A 15,812-nucleotide genomic window follows, 5' to 3' on the forward strand; every position below is an offset into this window, starting at 1 on the left:
GGGACAAGGGACGAAGAAGCTGGGAAGTGGGAGCATGCTGCGTCTAGGTCACGGATGTCTCTGGGCATAACTTACATCCACCTGCTGCTTCAGGGGCCTTCTTACAAATGCAGTCAGGCTCGCCCTCCACGGTGGTGACCACAATAAGGAACTGGATGTGGCAGGGACACTCGGGGCACTGTTCCCTCAGGGACACAGCTTCTACTAACACAATTAACCCCAGGAGTCAGAGGCAATGGGAGGCTGTTCTGAGGCCCTCAGCACCAGGCCTTATGGGAGCGAATGAGGAGGAGGGGATGGTGACATTGTCTTCACTGATCTCCTATCACATACAGGTGGCAGTCACTCCCCTCCCTGGGCAGGTCAGCCCCACAGCTCCCTGGCCCACCCCTGCCCACTGCTAAGCTGCCTCACTTCTCCCTCACTCTGGGCCTTTGCCCACGTGCCCTCTCTGCTTAGCACACTATTCCCCATCCCCTTGCCTCACCAACTCTGATTTATCCCTCCCCTCCTCCAGCAAGCCATCCTTGGCCCCCTGCCCATCTGAGTCAGTGCCACCCCTAAGGGCTCCCATCTCCTGCGCAGGCTTCTAGTGACACATTACACTGAATCTAAATTTTTGTTTATTTATCTCTCCCCCAACTAGACATTAAAATCCTCAAAGGCAAAGACTACTTTGGATTTATATCTTTGAATACTCAGGACTGTTTAGTAAGTATTTGATGAATGGATCATATTTGAGAATGTATCGTTCGCCTTATTTGTTAGCTAAGTTCTCATACATTTTCACATGTGTTTACTCTGCCTTTGCTGTTAGGTTACAAATATGGGTAGAAGTCACGGCCCTTTGTTCACACCAGGGTTTCTGTAACCTTAGAATGCAGCAGGTACAGCAGACATGGACTCTGGAGCCAAGGGACCCAAGTTCAAATCCTGTCTCTGCCAGTTCCTAGCTACTCGACTGTGGGCAAGTTACTCCTCTTCTCTGGTCCTCAGTCTCTTCATCTGTAAAATAACTACAGGAGTAGTAACCTGGTTCATAGGATTGTTTTAGGAAATAAATGAGTATATATAAAATTCTGAGTACCGTGCCCGGCACATGATAAGCACCATGTAAGTGTTTTAAAGCAAACAGAGGGAGAGTTCAGCTTGATTCATGGATGAATAGACAGACGGATGGATGGATGGACGAATGGATGGGTGGGTAGGTAGATAGATACTGTTCCTAAATTTTAAGTGCTAATGCCTGATCTCTGAACATTTGCCCTCAAGAGGCACGTACTCCTCTGAGGCAGTGCCCTGAGAAGGAGCTGGTATTGAGTAAGAACATATATGAAGTATTCCATACATGATGACTCATCTCGAAATCTATAGCACAAAGGTCATTTTAATTTCCCCCTTACATATAACAGCCTCTATTCAACTTCTTCCTCCATGCTCTTGTTTTGAGTTTTATATTCAGATTGCTGGTAGGTTTTTAAAGGGCCCTGAAAGAGTTCCCAAGAAAAAACCCACCATCAGTATAGTTTTCCTTTCACTGCAGCCACCCCCCGCTTCCAGGCCCCCACTGTCCTCAGCCTGTCTCTTCCTGTTCATGATAAAGGCTGGGAGGTGATTAATATCATGTGACACCATCACCCTATTACCCTTCCCAGAGATACAGAGTTTCTAACCAGCAGTTGCTTGCTGTAGAATGAGGGACTGCTCCCTGTTAAAGGAGTCATCTGTTAGCTTAGAAGTGAGGAAGGTGGGGAGAGAGCAGAGGCTCCTTCTCCTCATTACTGAAATCACAGCCTGGCTGCTCCCTGCACAAGAGCGAGGTGCAGAGCAAATGTGTTTCATGAATAGAACTGACTGTTCAAGTCTGGATATAAGTGGGGGAGAGTTGGAATTCATGCTTGGTCCGTAACAGAAACCTGTCTGATTCCTCTGAGGTCCAGGACACAGATCATGGGCAGGAGGCCAGTAATAGGCAGCAATGTGAGGAAGCCTTCAGATCCATTTCAAGGAGCAGCCAGAAAAACAAACTCTATAAATATAGCCAAACAGGGAACTGGGTTGGAAGGCTTTGGAGTCGGAAAGACATGGCTACATATTTTGGTTCTAACACTTATTACTGGGGCTTTCCTTGGGTAAGTTCCTTGCCCTTACTGGGCCTCAGTTTCCCCCATCTGTATTACACAGCACTTATGCCTCTTTCATAGCGCTACTGAACAGCAATGAGAGAACCTTATGAACATGTTGATGACAGGGCCTAGGCCTGGTGGGCTGCTGATGTCACTGGCCTGGTGTGAGCAGGTGTGTCTGTGTGTGGTGGAGGTTCACAGAAAAGCAAGTGTGAGGCCCTGTTGTGGGGCCCGTGTGGGGTGTACTGCCTTTGGTCTCTACTGATGTTAGCAAGGGTTCCTCACACTCAGTGCCATTATGCAAACCAACTGCAGGCAGGCCAGGACCCATCAAGAGCAAAGACTACATTTCAGAGTATTTTTCAAGTGTTAATGTCTTACTTTCCAACAAATATAGTAAGATGCTTCAACAAAGGTTTGTCTACTAGACATACTTCCCTAGGATGATGACTTGAGCACATAAGAGCGCTTTTTAATTAGAATTCCAACTGCAGGCAAATAAGCGTGTGCCTTTGAAAATATCTTGTTCCCATAGGCAATTATGAGCATCTGCTCTACAATTCTGATATCCTTCTGTATAAATGCTGTCTTCACTGACAGTCCAAAGAATTTACCCCACCTCTGTCAAAGAAATCACAGCTCCAATCTGAATTCATAATTTTTTATTCTTATTGAATATCTAATTCTTAGCTTAAGTCTATCAGTTTTCTCTGCATTCTTTGGTGTTCCTTTCTCCAAAGAAAATATGCTGAAATGTGAGAATTATGGGAAAGTACTTGAAAAAGGGTGGCTCAAACTTGAAAGGCTCTATTTTGACATTTAGAGATAAAAAGTGTCTCCACACCTGAATCACGTGGTCATCGCTTGTTATCTCGATGGCTTCATGACAGTGGTCTAATGCTGTAAAAACTGAATTACAGGCCCTGAAAGTTGCAAAAGATCGATGTTAGTTCTGCTATAAAACCATTAGCGTTTCATCTGTTCATTTATCAAAGTAAACAGTTCCTCAAATTCATTAAAACCATGGACCTTTTGGTATTATGTTTTGAGGGAAAACAACAGCCTTTCAAACTAAATGAATAAACAACACCATATATTTCTGCAAATATGATACAAAGAAAAGAACTGTAATCCAACAAAATCTTCATGAGTCATGGAATGAACTACATATGTGCTGCATGAAACCTTCATACTGACATGAGAGAACAAAGATGCAGGAGACTGTCTTGTGGGTCCCTATGTTCTACATCAATTATGCTCTTCTGTTTCATCCATAGTGTGGTCATGGAGAAGTCAAGTCCATCCCCACCAATTAGGAGAACATAATTAAGCCCAAATTGGATGTGAGGTATTCTGGCCTTTTGTAACAGACACAGACATTTTTTCTCCTTTCTTACTTTCATGGTCTCGGATGAACAAGCCTTTAAGGCACTTGGCTTTCAACCACACCCACTGGCATGATAAAAGGCAAAGATGGCAGAACTACCCTCGCCTGGTTAACTGTACAGCTCTCGAGGTGGGCACTTTTCTGGGTGACCTTCCTTGTATATCTGGAATATTTGAAATCACTTCAATTTCTCAATTTCTTGGTTAGAATCTTAATTACCTTCCAAATCTAGAGCAATTCCAAATACAGTAAGTTATTTACTATCTAACACAGCAAGTATGTAGCTAGTTCCTAAAGCTTCGGTATTTGTACTGGCTGTTTAAAGAATCCCAGTGAAGGCTTTCTTACACATTACCAAAAAATGTTGATTTACTACATTGATGTTTCTTCTTATAAAACAAACTCTTAAAATGTTATTCATTTTTTCCACTCATAAAGGCATCTAACTTTGCCATCCTGTTCACACTGTTTACAAGGGAGAGGGCAGAAAAAACTGGGTGAAATCTAGCTCATATTTTGCCACTTACAGGGGCTCGGGCAACTATTTATCTTCACTGGCCCTCAGTTTCCTTATCTATAAAATGAGGATAATAACACATATTTTACATGTTGTTATAAGGATCAAAAGAGATGGTTTAGGTGAGGCATTTCTCAAAGTGCTTGGGACAATAGTAAAAATTCAACATGTGGTTCTTGTTATTATTTGTAAGATCCCAGAGTAATATTTCTTTGTTCTCTAAGGCTTTCAAAGACTGTTGGTGAAAAGAAAAGCAAATCATAACCTATCTTTTCTCATGAGTATACTTGAGATATCCAACCAAGAACTGCAGTCAGTAATAGCAAGTAACCCGCAGGGGAGTGAAGGATTGCAGCCCACTGGAGGACAGTGCTCCTACAGCTGCAGAGATGAAGGCACCAGAGTGGGCGGGTGAGTAAAATAAGTCATGGTGACGGGGGTGAGCAGGAGAACGTAAACCTAACTCATCAGAGACTCTCGATGGTGCAGTATGTTTTCTTATGTAAACTGCTCCCAGGCTACCTAATTCGAACCACATACTGTCCTATTAGCATTGCTGCCTTTGTAAATAAGATCACTTAAAATAAGAATAAAAGGGGACTATAAAATTGTTACCAAAGTCACTACTGCACCGTCTCTCATGAAGAGGCAAACAAGAGCCAGTCTTGTCAGAAGTCTTTTCCAGGCACCTGGGTCCAGAACCCGACTCAACACCATAGGAAAGCATTCCCTGGCTCCCAGAAGTTAGACGTGGAAAGGCACACTCGTTGTGGGCTAATTCCTTAACTGTGAGAGCTGGATAATTAAGCTCTAACACACTTTATCAAATGATAAATTCCTCTCTTGTCCAAGTATTTTCTTAAAGTACCTGCAAGTCTCAACTAAGTATGCGAACAGGTACTTCAGACTATTTTTGTTTTTGTCCATCAAAGAGGCTGTCTTAGCTCCAATCTCCAAAATTCATCTATAACACATTCATCGTATCATTATCCACAAGGCATAAAATCTTCAGTAAGAATAATGCCCAACGGGACAAAGCAAAATCCTTATGAACAGTTGAGGTGAAACGATATTGGTAGGATTAATAACATTACTTTCTCCCAGTGACCAACACGACTGGACTGCAATGTTTAGATCTAGGCTTTAAACCAATTTGGTTGATAGCTCTGTATAAATAAACCTGCAGCAAAATGAGGTAATCAATTTGAATCATGTTCCTAGAGTTTGTGAATTTAATTGCTTGTATTAATTATTAACACTCTTCATGCTGAGGAGCCGTAGCTTTATTAATTTTCTGTGCTTGGGAACCATATAACTCTGCACCTCAAATGTATTTTCGAATCTTTCAGGTTGGGAAGTGGGAAAATTGGGACCAGCAGCTCAAGGTAACCTTGTAACCCCGGTGGGAAGGCCCTGAAGTGCAGCAGCGTAACCACTGTCCCCTCACCTTCTTGAGGGCCCTTGAAGGCCCAGAGGGAAAAGGCAAACGTTCCAGGGGCCCAGGTCTCAGGTCTACAAAGAACACAGTGGTATGATGGGGTGCAGAGTGCATCAGACTGAAAAGCAGGACGCCTAGATTCGACTCCAGTGCTGCCACCAACACACCAGGTAGCTGAGATGGTGTCAAGTGTCTCCCTGGTCCTCGGTGTTTTCCCTTGGTCAGTTGTGACTGGGGTGGTTGGGTTACATGATCTCCTGTATTTCAACCAAAGGTACCCTAGAATCTACTCACACAAAGCACACACACACAAACTGAGGCCAGCTGGAGCACGGGTACAGTGGGCAAGGCAGTGGCATGTAGGGAGAAGATCCTGAACCTCAGTCCACATCCCAGCAGGGGTCTAGGAGGGGTGGTGAGGGAGGAGCAGAGGCAGCAGGGGGTCATGGACTTGTGCCTGGTCAGCCCTCTTCCTGGGCAGTGATGCCATATGGGCCGGTTACTCTAAACCTTCACAGCTCAGGGTCTACTCCTGTAACACAGTGGCTGTCAGGCAGAGCCCACGTGAGCGCAAAGCACTCCATAAATGTCTGTTAACTCGGAGAGATATCGTGTTCCACGGAATACAAAGTCTGCCCATCAGAAACCGATTCTTTCTAAAATGGAGGACTGCTACTGTCTTCAGGCTCGGAGCAAAATAAACATGATGGTTTGGGCATAACTCCCAGATAACAGATATAGACTGACTAATGATGAAACAACAGCTAGTACTGCATCAGTATAAATGGATCAGCTTAAATTTTGATACGTAGCTAAATCCTATGTGCATCTGAATAACACAGTTCTTTTCATGATAAGGAGGCATAAGAACATTAGAAGATAATGGTCATCATTCAGCCCATATTTCCCTAGACATTCCCCATTTCATGAATTCTTCTGTTCAACAAGGTAATTCATCAAATGTACACAGAAATGTGATTTAGTCCCTCTGTCTTTAAAAGTTACTCTATACGATGGAATTTTAAAATTAGATATTTTTTGTTTGATCACATGATCGTCTTTTTTCTTAGTTAAGTAAGTGTGGTTACCATCCATGAAGACCTGGACAGAGGTGTCTACCTTCAATATTCGACATTGTCCTTGCAGTACAGACTGTCCTTGCAGAATGCTAGTAATGCCACATATTTAGCTGCAGCCGGGGGTGGATTCGCAGGGAAAAGTATTATATAATTAGACTATAATTGTTCTGGCATTGTATAATAAAGAGCCTCACTTTCCCAGTCTGCGGCGAGTGACAGAGTTGCCTGCCTGCCTCTGGGGTGCACGTAGATGCTCTAGATGTCCTTGAGTGCCCTGAGGAGTTGGGGAAGATCATGGTATGGGTCACCGTCCCCCCATCTGCTGGGCCCAGATCTAGTACAGCCAGGGAGAGTCAAACCATGCACACACACCCCACTTGCCCAATGTAAGGGAAGGAAGTTGGGGATGGCTGACGTGGAACCAGCCAAAAGGGAACAGAAGGAACCGACCCCTTAGTCTTCCTCCGGCCTTCCCCTGTGGAGAACTCTTGCCTTCCTTTCCCCGCCACGTGGGCTGCTCTCATGCTGGTTGCTGGTGACTTGGCTCTACCAGCCAAGCTTAAGCTGATGTGGAAGGTAACGGGATCAGTGCCAGGCAAACCCACCCTCCTGGGGCCGCCACCTGCCTGGGTCAAGACCACTCATCAACTTCACACTGATCTGCATTAAGACCTTGAGTCTTTTCATCATGATGGCTACAGTGGGTCCCACTCCCCCAGCCAGCTCCAGGCAGTGAGAGGTGAGAAGTTATGGGACTGACGTAGTGTTAGGTACTCAGAAACTTGCCAAGTTCTGAACCTTGAAAACTTTTCAGTGCCCTGGCTCCAAGCAAATTTCATCAGTGCAGTAATCCAAAGCCCCTTCTTTAATCCCTTGTGCTGGCTGGGGAGGTTTATTTCAAACTGCCAGACCTGCCTTCACCTCACTCCCCATGGACAAGGCACCTTCTGACATCTCACATGCGCCATCATATTTAATGTTGCCTAAGAAAACCCAAGCAGTTATTTAAAACAAAATGAGGGAATTACCTACCAAGGCACTAAGGTGTGTGCTATTCCTTTTTGTTGTAGATAATACACAGTTGAATTAAACCAAACTGAAATCCCTCTTTTTCTAATTCTATTGTGAAAACATCCAAAATAAAAGTACAAAGTCTTCTTATCCTCAATTAAAAACAGTAGAGACTCTCAGGAATAAAAACAACTAATATATGATATTAAAAATCATAAATTGCTTAAGTAAAGGCAATATGGTTTTCTTGAGAAATTCTATGAAGTTCTCTGAAGCTAATAAATATATGGATACAAAGAAACTAAGGGATTTAACTTACTTCTACTCTCAAAAATCTTTGGCAATATTCCTCGCCAAAGACTGTTAAAATACCTGAATTTCCACTAGCTTGAGACTCTTTTTCAATACTTTCCCACCTAAGATAGTGACAGTTCATCCCCACACTTTATTCCTCAAAGCTCTCTATCCACCAAAAAGCTACTTCCCTGACCAGGGAACCCCAGAAGAACTTGCCTCTGTGGGTTTATGCCAATCTGTTTTGCTTCCAAAGGACAGAGGATGGCAGAGAAAAATTAAGTTTAAAAAGGGTTTTGGCCCCTTGGAATGCAAATTAAGTAATCAAGATAAGAAGTACAATCAATACCATGAGATGCTATCTCACTTATTTTTCCACTGAGCCTGAAACCATCGTGACCTTCCAGTGGGCCAGCAAGAGAAGCCATGCCAGGGACCTCTGGCATCTTACAGGTGGAGCCACTGGGGACTGGCCTCACAGGCGCGGTAGGATGGGAAGAGCCTCTTCCTTCCCCTGCTTTCTCTCTGCTCAAGGGGGCGGGCTGAAGAAATCAGGATCCTGAGAACGTGCCAGAGCGGAGCCTGAGCAAAACCAAGCTTGAACTAGGACCTTGATAGTCCAAGACGTCCCAGAAGCAGAACATCCCACCACCCTGAGTTCTAGCAGCAGCCAGACACTCAGACTCCCTTTCCACAAGTGAGCGCCAGAGAGAAACCTGGTCTTAAAGCACTATATACCTGTAAAGAGACTTAAAACCTATAAAGAGACTTTGTGCATATCAAGGCCACAAAGAGACCTCCCAAAATTGCTATTGTGGTTATGTAGCAATTATTATGGTTAGCATAATAAATATACCCACTGGTTTGTCCCTATCCATAACAATCCAAGTAGGAATTTATAAATGTTGAAAGTAGTTAAGTAGAAAGTAATCCTCAAAGGTTATTCTTAATCTCGATCTAATTGTACAAAAATTAAACAGTACTTTTCCTAGGGTATAATTTTAAAACTGCTGTAAATAGTGGAAAATACTGTCCAAAGAAGAAATGCTGCCAGTTTATTTCAGTACACCAAAGGGCTCCCAGTTTAGAATCTGCCGTTTACCAGCTACCATTACCTGTTTAATGGCTTCAAAATCCCTAGGATTCAGCTGGGAACCTATGAACATCAGCCTGATGACAGACAAGTTTTCTACAGAATTTTTAACCTCATGTCCTGTCTCACTTTGCTACGTACCGTAATTTGAACTGTGAGCGAACTTCCCCATGTTCTATTTGAATCAGTTCATTATAGCAAGCAATTATGCTGCTATTCTCCATAAATCTCTGAAAAGAAAGCAAAGATAATACTTAAGAGATACAATCACTTCTTGAAGAGTCAAATGAAGAAACTTAACAGTTTTTCCACCCCAGGTAACTCTGTTACATAAGACAACTAGTAGGTAAGATGAAATGAAATAAAACAGTTGTCAAGATGTTTGAAATGCTCGTTTAAATGTATGAGAAACAACAGAGCACATAATACTGTACAGTTAACTCCCTTTTATAACAAAGGTGGGAAAATCTTCAATATGAATACTCACAGGAAAATAAACACACAAAGGCATAGAACGCCTCCCCAACCCTGTTAACTACTGAATCGCCTTCACTTTATATAGCACTAATAAGTCTTCTAAAACCCAACACAGGACACATTCCGTGTGTGCTACTCTACAAACGATCTCTTTCGAAGGGAGAGGCCCTTCCTTGCTTCCTTCCTCACCTTTTGAGGGTCTCATGCACTCTCCTCCCTCCTGTCTTACACACACACACACACTCTTTCACACATCTAGCATGGATGGCTTCTCCCTGGGGAACACCTGCAAAGCTCCCTGACTTTCCCTTTCCTCTGGTCCCCACTACTGGGATGGAAGCTGGGAAGGGCTAAGGAAAGAGAGGAAGCTGTGAGCACACACAGAAGGGAAACACTTTCTCTTTTATTTACAAAACAAAGTTAAACACGGTTCAGTTCAGGTTGAGCTCTTGGATGGGTGTAGATCATCTACAAGCCTATACAGACCTCTGAGCATTGTCAGCCGATGCTTCATAAGATACACAAAAGGATCTGTGATAAAATAAGTTTTGAAAATGTTGGAAGAAACAGGGTTAGACAGGTTTTTTTCGAAGACAGAAAGTTTAAAAGTAAACTTTTGTTGTCTAATTATAAAAGTAATACACATTAATTTTAAAGTGTATAAAATATAGAAAAATATAAATAAAAAATCACTGATAATGTCATAAGCTAGAGATATTAATTTTATTATGCCTGTGGGTGTGTATGTGTTAATATGTATATTTAGACACACTCATGTTTATTGTATATATATAATCATGCTATATGTTCATTCTCACATCTAAGTAATAATTTTTTATAATATTTTATTTTTCTTTAGTTGTGCTAAGAAGTTCCATTAGTGAAATACAGTGGTACACTACTTCCAGCAGTGAAGAACAGCTTTCTATAGGTGATGGAGTAGTTCGTTTGCATATAACTGGCACTTAGTGTTTTGTAGACTAAAGGTAATCGAAGATTCTACTGCTTTATCTTTCGGGGATTTTCCAGACTGTAGGTAACCCATATCTCTGAAATAATTTGATGAATCAAGAGCAGTGGTCTTCAAACTTCACCATGCTAAGAATCAACTGGGTGTTCAGTTAAAAATGCAGATTCCTGGGCCCTGCTTCCAGAAATTTAGGTAGGTTTCTTTAGCATAGGACCTCTCAGGGCATTCGATGTGCTCACGTGCAATGTCGCTACTGCGCACTGTGGATCTCAGGGGTGGGAGGAGGAGGAACAGAGTCTTTACTGATTTCCCGAAGTTATTTGACCACAGAAGCCTTTTTTCATGGAACACCTATTAAGAGCTTTTGGAGCTCTAGTGTTCCATGGGGCAGCTTGGGAAATACTACTTTAGTGGACCCAACATGGAATTTGGAGTAAAACATCATGCATTTGCATCTCGACTTTGCTATGAGTATGGGCCCTGGCGAGCTATTTAGTCATCTTAAGCCCATTTCCTCCTCTGCGAAAATGGAGAAAATATCCATTCTCTCACACATACATGAGGATTAAGTAAATCACCTAGAATGGAGCCAGACAAATAATACGTCTTAGCTCTCCACTTCCTCCTCCACAGGAAGCCTCTCAGGGAGGAGCTGGGTCTGACGGTCAGATCCTGGGCATGCCTAGCACATCGCGCTGCACATAGGAAGTGCTCCACGAACACTTGCTGAATCAAATAAGCATCATTTCAAATAGAAGAAGGGGCACACAAAGGTTGACATAAAAACAGCTGCAATCGCCCTCTGCTAAGATGCTGGTTCCTGACAGGCTCAGAGGGAACTGAGCATCACGCAGTCGGCCACTCACTCACAGCTCCAGAGGCTCCAAGGGGAGTTGTTGTGGAATATTTGATGGCACAATTTGTTCCTGGATCGCCACTCAGGGGCCCATACACTGAAGCACTGGCCAATTAGCTAGCAACACAGGGCTGAGTTTCAGCAGATGATTTAATACAATCAAAACAACTCGGAGATGGGAAACGACCTCATGAAAGGCAAGAACAGCTGGCAGATTTGGAAGGGTGCTTGGGTAGAGAGTTGCCAAAGACAAGATTTTGCCCAAAAAAGGAGACCAACCACCTGGAGAGCAGCCTCAGATGATCTTGTGCCACGGTAACCCAGGAGGGAAAGCCTTTGTAGGTGCAGTGTGCTTCCCTCAGAAAGAGCCGGAACTATCTGGGGGCACTTTGACCTGGCTGGCAAAGGCCTTGATCAGAGCCAGCACTAAAGAACACCAGGTGGTCCCTGACATGTACTGTGTTTCATGCTTCCACCAAGGGTTTTGTTCACTGCGGCTGACTGCAAAAAAGCAGCACCATGTCCAGACAGAGTGCAATGAAACCTCTAGAGTAACAGGGACAGGTTACAAAGCACATACAAAGAAAACAATGGAACTTTCCTTCCTAAGTTTACTTAATAGTGTTTGCACCCAAAGAAGGCCAACTGTTTCTTGTGAGTAGATGTGCAATCTCAGCCCTCCAGACAAGACACTAATACTCCAAATGACAGTCTCTATACCAGTCAGAGGTAGGATCACTGAACTAAAAGCTGAATCCAGAAGGACACTCAACAGCACCTACGTGGGTCCTCATCAACATAACTTACAGTGTGTCACTGTTGTTCTCCAGGAATGAGTCCCCAGGTAACGAGGAGAACCTACGTCCTCCCACTCCGAGAGGTCCTACCACAGATGTGAAGGACGAGGATGGGCTGGGGTACAGTGGGCAGTCAACATTAAACAGAAGATCTACAAAACCCATGAAGAATTGTAGGTTATTTCTCAGAAAATCAGTCAGTAAAGAAAAGAAGTCTTAGCCACGTGGCTTCTTTGACAATTTTCCTTTTGCAACTTCCCATCCCAAAACTCATAAGCATTGTCTTCTGCATTCTCATTAAGATACAGCACATAAGAACAGCATTCAGAACCAAATACCAGCCTTTGAGAGATGCAATGATGGACAAGATGAAAGTGTTCAGGGAGCGAGTAATATTGCTAACTAGAAACATTCATTTCATTACACACGTGAACCACTCTGCTACCGTGACTATTTTATACAGCACTGCTACTGCCATGCTGAAATAGACCAAAGCACAAGACAACAGCGTCACAGAGGCCAATTTTGCTTCTCTGTGCTCTACAACACACCCAAAGGAATTTTCATAATTCACAAGGCTCAGGCAGTATCCTACTTTTGAAGGAAAGGAATGCGTCACGCCATCTTTTTGAGATGCAGATTACGCTTGTCAAAAGACCTTGAGATACTAGCCAAGCCTAGTTATTTAGTTTGTTGGTAAGTCTCCTTGGAATAATCAGTCTTAACAAGTTGAACATCAGTGTTATTCATGTAGTTGTCACTCAAAGAATTTTCGTTGGCTGACACGGTTTAAACCAGGAGTTCACAGGATGCTATAGCCATCACGGGCCTGTCCCAGGACATGAGCTCCTGCTAGGCCCTGTGAACACAGCATCCTGTTGCTTATTTGGTGGACTTATTTATATATAATGACACACACATACACACACACACACACGCACGTGCACGCACACACTCACACTGAATCTAACTGACTGGACTGATTTAAGTGAGATTACTTTGGAACTACAGAATTTTGACCTGATATAATAAGATGTGTTTCTACATCATTACTTATCTGTAGCTAAGATATACAAAGTTATGAGAGAAAAAGGAAAAAAATTTGACTAGGAGTTATTCCTAACTATCCCTTGAGAACAGCTCCTTCCTTTCCCTCACAGTCCCGGGGCTTAATTCCCTTAACAGTGACCTGTGGGTGTTCGACGTTGCTGTCACGGGAGCATCAAGGGTAAGACGCTTGCCTGAGGGAGGTGCTGGTTCATCTGGTACGTACCCTGTTGAAGCCTGCGTGCAGAAGAGGGAGGACTGAGGCCTCTTCATGGTCACCTGATCTGCAGCAAAGCAGAAAATGTGGTCACTCAGCAGATACAAACCAGGATTCCTCACACCGGAACATGGAGAGAGAGCAATGAAGCTGACACAGTGTTGGCTCTAAGAGTGGCCTACTGACCAGCACGTGCCCACATGTACACCTGCCTTCAAGGACCTAGACTCCCACATCTGCCTTCCAGATGCAAAAAGAACAACAGTAGAGAAAACTCCAGCAGTGTGCCTGAAAGCCTCACCCCAGGTACACATGAGTGGCCCTCACCAACTCTGCACTGCCTTGGGAGTTGGAGCAAATGAAAGGGAGCAGTCCCATAAAGGGACCAGGTAGGTGCAATGCTCAACCCAGAGACCGCTGCCCTCTTTGCTGTCCCCAAAGCTTCTGGAAGCATGACTCCCACCCCGAGACCTAGCTGGGTCCAACTCTCCACGTGAGAAAGAAAACTGTCATAGCATCCCATGGCCAAATGGGAAAGAAATGTCATCAGGGATGCAAAGTCAGAGGGGAGGAGGAGAAAAAACTGATTATTGCCACTCATTTCACAGGCAGGTTTCCTATACTGAGCCTCCAGGTGGGTTTCAGAACTTCGGCTTGAGTAGGAGGTCAGCTTATCGCGAAGATATGCCGTAGCTGTGCTGCCACCGTCAGACAACGGTGTCCCTGACACAGCCAGTAAGTAGGATGGAGTGCAGACCTCAGAAAATAGGGAGGAAAAATGGAATAAAAGGGATGGGTGCAGGAGCAGATAGAGAAGAGAAAGAGAAGCCCCAGGGCTTATGTGTGGTATTACCTGTAGCTGATTCCTGCCCTACAGGGAACAGCTGTCTTCCCCACTCCCCTTTTCTCCTCGGGAACTCAGGGTTCTACCTTCTCTAAAGGATAAATCAAGAGGGGCACAAAAGGTTCCAAAAGTATCAATAATGTTCTATTTCATAAGCTGAGTGGCACAAACTCAGCATTCATTTTATTATTACTCTCTCTATATATGAAATATTTTAATGAAAAATAACAAGCCACAGCAAACCGTTACTTGTCAAGTGCTAGTAAACATAGTTTACTGTAAACTACTTTTGCTGTATGAGTAGGGAAAAAAGAGTGCTTCTTTTTTTGGGTCCATGGAATAAGCCAGGCTTGGGGGAAATGCTGTGTGGCCTGGTAGACTTCTGGTATCTACGTCCAAGACTCAAAGAGCCTGTGAAGATCTCACAGTCCCAGAAGATAAAGTATAAGAGGGCTGAAGAAGGCTGACTGCACATCTCGGTCCCCCTCACTCATTCCCCTTGAGATCCCATTCCCGCCAGGATGGCGAGGTGGTCAAGAACCCACAGGGACAGTTTCTTTACTTTCCTTGGCCCACAGCCCACAGCAGGTATCAAAGTGAAGGGACACAGCTCCTAACAAGAGACTCAAGGAGTAACAGGTAAGGAAGAGTCTTTGGTTAGGGCAAGACTGTGAAGCCAGGATTTCCCACTGTACCAGTATGACTTTGGAATGGAGTAGTTCAAGTCTCCCCTTGGCCAGGCTTGCCTGGGGGAGACCTAAACTCTGTCTGAGTTGCTGGCTTATCAGCTCCTTCATTGCAGAATCTGTGCCAATCACCACAATGGGGCAAAGTCTAGTAGCTCTTAGGCTCCAAGTAAGGTCTTATTCTCTCCAAAGCCACTGGAGAGAATCCAAAGGACGGCCATTAAGTGACTACAACACGTTTTGATACTTGCAAAGATTCCAACCATTGTAGCTTATACAAACAACTTCTTTCTTTCTAGGTCTTTCATCCTAAGTGCTGGCCATTTCAGACAATAAACCCAGCAGAGGAGTTTCTCATCCCATAGTCTTGTACCTACAGCTCAATTTCTCTTTTTTCCCTTCCAACACTCGCACACATCCTACTGTCCCACTTCTAGCCACGTAAAAGTCCCAACACCCACTGCACAGTCCTTTTCTTGCAGTGGATTTAGCGCCTCTTTGTTCTCATGCTACAATTTGTTTCTTCTTAAGCAAGCATTCTCCCATCTCTTTTCCTCAAAGAAAAAAGATAAGCTGGAACAATGTTCTCTCCAGACCTCCTCCTCCCCCAGATTTTCTATTCATTTCTAGCATATCACGAGTAACCATTTTTTCCTGAGGTGTATGAGTATGTGCTAACAGCAATTAGATAGGATAGAGAGAAAAACCTAAATATTCCCAGAAACTTGCAAAACAAAGAAAACCCCCAAGGCAAGATCTACGGTTGGTATTGTAGGGCCAAAGGCATGCCCGTGGCTTTGTGAGCTCAAAGACTGGATGACATCAGACAAATGTTTCAGAATGAACAGTTCTGCTTCCAGCTGGGGATGGGAGGTCAGCTTACGCTTGTGAAACCACCGCAAGGATCACCGTGTGCTCTGAGGGGTTTGTGGCCCGGATCGACCTGCAATGAGAAGGCTCCACGTCAAACCAG

At 43.9% G+C, this 15,812-nt stretch overlaps 1 protein-coding gene across 3 annotated transcripts in view; it reads right to left on the bottom strand.

Moving 5' to 3' along the window:
- PDE8B (phosphodiesterase 8B) overlaps nt 1–15,812 on the bottom strand; it is a 202,337-nt gene that overhangs the window by 73,012 nt on the left and 113,513 nt on the right. For all 3 annotated transcript variants that reach the window (XM_087430140.1, XM_087430139.1, XM_087430141.1), the window contains exons 4-7: nt 15,723–15,782; nt 13,319–13,376; nt 9,087–9,175; nt 2,971–3,049 (exon numbers count right to left, since the gene is read on the bottom strand). In XM_087430140.1, coding sequence (XP_087286266.1) covers nt 2,971–3,049; nt 9,087–9,175; nt 13,319–13,376; nt 15,723–15,782 — 286 coding nt within the window. The remainder of the gene's footprint in view (nt 1–2,970; nt 3,050–9,086; nt 9,176–13,318; nt 13,377–15,722; nt 15,783–15,812) is intronic.

This window comes from Ceratotherium simum, chromosome 4 (assembly GCF_057802395.1).
Source record: "Ceratotherium simum simum isolate JZ-2026a chromosome 4, ASM5780239v1, whole genome shotgun sequence".
Lineage (NCBI taxonomy): Eukaryota > Metazoa > Chordata > Mammalia > Perissodactyla > Rhinocerotidae > Ceratotherium > Ceratotherium simum.